The sequence below is a fragment of the Microtus ochrogaster genome, unplaced genomic scaffold, assembly GCF_000317375.1.
Source record: "Microtus ochrogaster isolate Prairie Vole_2 unplaced genomic scaffold, MicOch1.0 UNK81, whole genome shotgun sequence".
Lineage (NCBI taxonomy): Eukaryota > Metazoa > Chordata > Mammalia > Rodentia > Cricetidae > Microtus > Microtus ochrogaster.
The window spans coordinates 867,914-873,218 of record NW_004949179.1 but is presented as its reverse complement, the minus strand read 5'-3'; the positions used below and the strand labels follow the sequence as shown (position 1 = coordinate 873,218).

Below are 5,305 nucleotides of genomic sequence, written 5' to 3'. Positions count from 1 at the left end.
TCTCCGATCTGAAACTTTATTATGCTAATCGTGTGTGTGTGTCGCTGGGGGCCGCATTCCGGCTTCTGTGTGGCAAGCCCAGGGCTGCCCCTCGGGCCTCCAGCTCTCCAGGTTGTTCCCCGGCTGTGTAGCCCAGTAGCCCAGGGACCACGGCTGCTGTTTCACGCCGGTGCCCTGGTATATATCGGGTGCTCCATAACTCCTCAGTGACCGCTGGAGTCGAGCGAATGCAGGCACCGGTGCTGCCGTGTCCTCCGCCGCTCGTCAGTCGGGCAAGGCGTGGAACCCACAATCAGGAAACCGCTGTCCACCGGCCGCGCGCACCTCAGTGCGCCTGCGTAGCAACGTCCCGGTTTCTCAACGCTCTGCCCAGGTGCGCGCATGCGTCTCCCCCCCCCCCAACCTCGGCCGCGCGCCTCTCTAGTGCGCCTGCGCCGTGATCCGGGCCGCGCTTGCGCCTGCGCATTGCTCTCCGGCCGTGGGCCCAGCCGGCGCCTGCGCAGTGGCGCCCTCGAGTGGGGGGGGTGAAGAGGTGGAGGAGGAGTAGGAGGAGGAGGCGGCGGCGAGAAGATGGCGACTTCGAACAATCCGCGGAAATTTAGCGAGAAAATCGCACTGCACAACCAGAAGCAGGCGGAGGAGACGGCGGCCTTCGAGGAGGTCATGAAGGACCTGAGCCTGACGCGGGCCGCGCGGGTGAGAGCACGGGGGAGGGGAGGGGAGGAGGGAGGGGAGGAGGGAGAGACGCGGGGGCGGGGCTGAGGCCGCCGCAGGTGTTCCCACGCCGCCAGCCGGTGCGGAGCGGCTGCTCCCGAGGTTGCTTTTTGGACTGGACAGGTGGTCCCATCACAGCCACCTAAGGGGACAGGTGTCATCCATCATTGCTACCCGAAGGGACGTGCGCCCTCATCGTGGCCATCAGAATGGACACGTGTCACCCCCCTTATTGCTGCCTGATGGGACAGAGATTCCATCATTGCTACCTAAGGTGTCAGGAGCCATCCTTTATCACTACCTGTGGGGGTAAGGGGTCCCACTGTTGCTAGTAAGGAGATAGTTGTCACCCTTTGCTACCTGAGCGCACAGTTGTCCACTAACGGAGAGGGATCCCTTCAGTTATCTAAGGGGACAGTTGTGCCTCCTTCACTACCTGTCACCTGTGTCCTCCTTGGGTATATGAAGCAGTTCTTGACCCTCTTGGATAACTGAGTGACCCTCCATGGGGTCTCCAGAGGTATGGAGTCAGCTGCTTGGTTCCCATACAGCCTCTGTGCTGGGGACCAGGTGATGCCCCCAGACTGGATGGAGGATGTGAAGGCTGGGCCATTTGGCTGGGCCATGACACTTGGCCATGTCAAGTGTGTGGTGTCGGATGCTCCTTCATGTTCCTCAATGGTCAAGGACATGATGGTGCTTAGTGTGGGTGGCAGGGACCCTCATCATGGGGCACTTCCTGCTTCCCAGGTCACCTGCCAGGGGCACAGGTCAGCTGGAGCCTTTGGTAACAGCCAGTTTATTGTTTATCTGAGACTGTGGTGTCACAAATGAAATGTGTGCCCATTTTCTCACTCACCAGGCCCAGTTCCTGTGTGATGGAGAGGGGACTCATGTTCTCCTGCAGCACATATAGAGAGCCATGAACAGTAGCAAGTGTGCCACCTCTGTGTCAGTCATAGGCCAGGGCAGCTGAGGATGCTTCTTATTTCCAATGTATAGTAGGTGTCTGCATGCAGATGGAGTCAAATGTTTGCAGTGTAACCAGAATAAAGAGTTCCATGGCTCACATTTTGATGGAAGTCTGGCTTCTTCCAGGAATTGGGAATGAATGGCTGTGGAAAAGATTACTGATGTAGCACAGGCTAGCTTTGAACTCATCGAGTTGCTGAGAATGACTTTGAAGTCTTGATGCTCCTGCCTCCGTTACGAGAGCGTCACCATCCGTATGTGGAAAGGACACATTTGTTGCGCCTCAGGGTCCTGTCCCTGTCCGGTGGCTGCACTCGTTCTGGGATTCCAGGCCCTCAGCTTTATCTCTGGCCTCCACCTAGCACTTGTCCCTGCTTGCTTCCTCCTGTGAAATAATTGCGGGTTGGTGAGATAACACGGAGGGTGAGGGTACTTTCCACCAAGCCCTCAGACCTGTCCTCTGATGTCCCATAGTGGACTCAGTTAAACTATACAAGACAGGGGGTGTGGTAGCATACTCCTGTATCTCAGCAGCTGGGGGTTGAGGCTGGAGGACTGCTATGAGTTTGAGGCCTTTCAAGACAGCCTAGGCTATGCAGCAAAATAAATCTAGAAGGAAGGAAGGAAGGAAGAAAAGGGGGTGCTAAGTATATGGTTTAAAAAAGTGTGAGGACTGGATTCGATCCCCGGCGCTCTCTAGGAAGCATGTACCCACCTGGCAGCCTGTGGAGACCGTCAAGCAGCCTCAGGCCCAGTCGGCCTGCCTAGCTTACTACATCGGCTGGCTCCAGGGTACCTGGAACCCTGGGCTGGAGAGGTGGCTCAGTGGTAAGAGCACTTGCTGCTCTTCCAGAGGACCTGGGTTCAGTTCTCAGCATCTGTGTCAGGCGGATCACAACTACCTGTGACTCCAGCTCCACGGGGACCTTGGCCTCCTCAGGCACCTGCACTTGTGTACAGGTGCATACACTGCCCACATTTAGAAAGTAAAAATGACTGGGCATGCCTTTAATCTCAACACTCGGGAAGCAGAAGCAGGAGGAATTTGAGGCCAGCCTGGTCTACATAGTGAGTTCAAGGACAGCCAGAGCTACACATAGAAACCCTGTCTTGAAAAATGAACAATTTGAAGGCTCCTAAAGAACAATGCCTAAGGCTGGCCTGTAGTCTCTGCACATGTATGTGCACACATCCATATCCACACACAAAAATAAGAAAGAAAAAAAAAGACAAAATTTACAAATTTAACATTATTGATTTATTTTGCGAGTCTCCTAGCTGGGAGGTCAGTCACCAAGCTGTGGGAGCTGGCTCTCTCCACCATGTGGGTCCCAGGGTCCCATTCGGGCCATTCGGGTTGGCAGCAAGCCCCTTCCCCTCCACCTGCCGAGCTGTTTCACCAGCTTGTGCCTGCAGCCCTGCTGCTCCTGGCTCTGGGGGATGGTGCTGAATTAGTTGGTCTGTAGTACTAAACACTTGGGGATCCTCAGCACTCGGCGCCTTAGGACCTGCACCCTTGGACTCTGTCTCTGCCACATGTCCCGATCCCTATGTCCCAGGAAGATGGCTAGGGCCAAGTGGCTGTGTAGTCCATGCAGAGAGAGGCCTGGTGACCTGAGCAAGGGGGCAGGCAACTGGTGAGCATGGAGTAGCAATGGGGTAGTGTGTGGGTCACCTGCTGACCATCGGCTTGGGACACTGGGTTCCTGGTGCGACTGAGTATCTTAGGCCACAGGACCTGGGCCACAGAATATCTTTTGTCAGCTAGGTGTGGAGGTACGCATCTGATGTCCCGGATGCTCTGCAGACCGAAGCATGAGGATCCTAGAGACAAGGTATTTGAGGCCAGGCTAGACCACACAACAAGGCCTTCTCCTCACAGAAATAGTAATACAGGATGTCCCTGCCTGGGCTGAGTGGTGGCATTCTGGCCTTTACCTGGGACAGGGGTGGCTTTGTTGAGAATAGGGCCTGGAGCATTTGTTATTCACTCTGTGTGTGTGCGCGTGCATATGCCATAGCACATTTGTGGAGATAGAGGACAGCTTGCTGGAACTGGTCCTTGCCTTTTCTCAGGTGAGTCCTGGAGATCGAACTCAGGTCATCAGGCTTGGCAGCAATCACCTTCATACCCGCTGAGCCATCTAGCTGGCCCTTTAAAATTATCCCTTGCTGCCGGCTACCGGGGCTGTCTGTTACCATCTGTGACCTTTGCAGAGGAAACACCCCAAGCTGTTGTCAAGAGAATAGGGGTGACATCCTCATTACTGCCCCCCTCTAGAAGCTCCTCCAGGGTGTGGTGGCAGCCCCCAGACCTGGCAGTGGGCTTTCCTGTGAAAGGACTCTGATGGGATCTGATGAGGTCACTAGAGGTGGCTGGGTGCTTTCAGGAGGCTGAGGTGGAAGGTCAGCCTCAACTACAGGAGACCCTGTCTCTAAAAAAACTAAACTGAGAAAAGTAAAGAAGATAAGGTAGCCTTGTGAGAGCAAGGAGAGTGAGGGGGCGGGGCAGAGCCCCGCAGCTTCTCAGAGACTGTGCACCTGTAGAGTTGAGCAGGCATAGGATCCCATGACACCCTGGTGACATATCTGTCCCCAGGGTCTAGATGACAACATCCCTGTCATTTCACAGCTATGTTTTTGTTTTTTCTTTGTTTTCTTTCTTCCTTTTTTTTTTCTTCTAGAGATACAATTATAAAATTTCTGGGTGTAGCCCTGTCTGCCCAGGAACTCACCCTGTAGACCAGGATGACCTCAAACTCACAGAGATCTGCCTGCCTCTGCCTCCCAAGTGCTGGGATTAAAGGCTTGATCCACCAGCACCCGGCTTTTGTTCTGGTTTGAGATAGTCTCACTCCATAGCCAATGACAAGGTGATGAGAAGAAGCTGCAGTCCAGGCGTCTGTGGGTGTTTGTATTGTGTGATGTGATGTGTGTGCACATATCCACATGTGGGGACAGGGTAGAGCAGGACATCAGGTGTTGTGTGTGATGTGATGTGTGCCTGCCCCACCAGCCAGCTCCCAAAGCCACACAGGGACTTACTATTAATTATAAATGCTTGACTCATAGCTTATACTTATTACTAACTAGCTCTTAAAACTTAAATTAACCCATATTTCTTATCTATAATCTACCACATGACTTGGTACCTTTTTTTCGATCCATGTCTTCGGTGACTCCTTGGGACTCTGCCCTTCTTCCCAGCATTCTCAGTTTGATTCTCCCACCTCAACCTCACTATTGGCCAGTCAGCCTTTTATTAAAACAATCAGGAAGTGCTTGACAAAGACACATCTTCACAGTGTACAGAAAGATTATTCCATAACATGTGTGCACAAATGTGTGTACAACATATGTGCACAGGGCAGAGCAGGGCATCAGGTGTTGTGTGTGTGTGCATGAGTGTACATGTGTGTACAACATGTGGGCACAGGCAGAGCAGGGCATCGGGTGTTGTGTGAGTGTACTTGTGTGTACAACATGTGGGCACGGGGTGGAGCAGGGCATCGGGTGTTGTGTGCGGTGTGTGTGTACACATCTGTCCATCAGGTGTTGTGTGGGGTGTGTGTGTACACATCTGTCCATCAGGTGTTGTGTGGGGTGTGTGTGTACACAT

The 5,305-nt window shown here is 53.6% G+C and overlaps 1 protein-coding gene across 2 annotated transcripts in view; it reads left to right on the top strand.

Moving 5' to 3' along the window:
• The first annotated feature begins 499 nt into the window (after positions 1-499).
• Crtc1 (CREB regulated transcription coactivator 1) overlaps positions 500-5,305 on the top strand; it is a 57,678-nt gene continuing 52,872 nt past the window's right edge. For both annotated transcript variants that reach the window (XM_026777756.1, XM_005370553.1), the window contains exon 1: positions 500-696. In XM_026777756.1, coding sequence (XP_026633557.1) covers positions 571-696 — 126 coding nt within the window. In that variant the 5' untranslated portion in view covers positions 500-570. The remainder of the gene's footprint in view (positions 697-5,305) is intronic.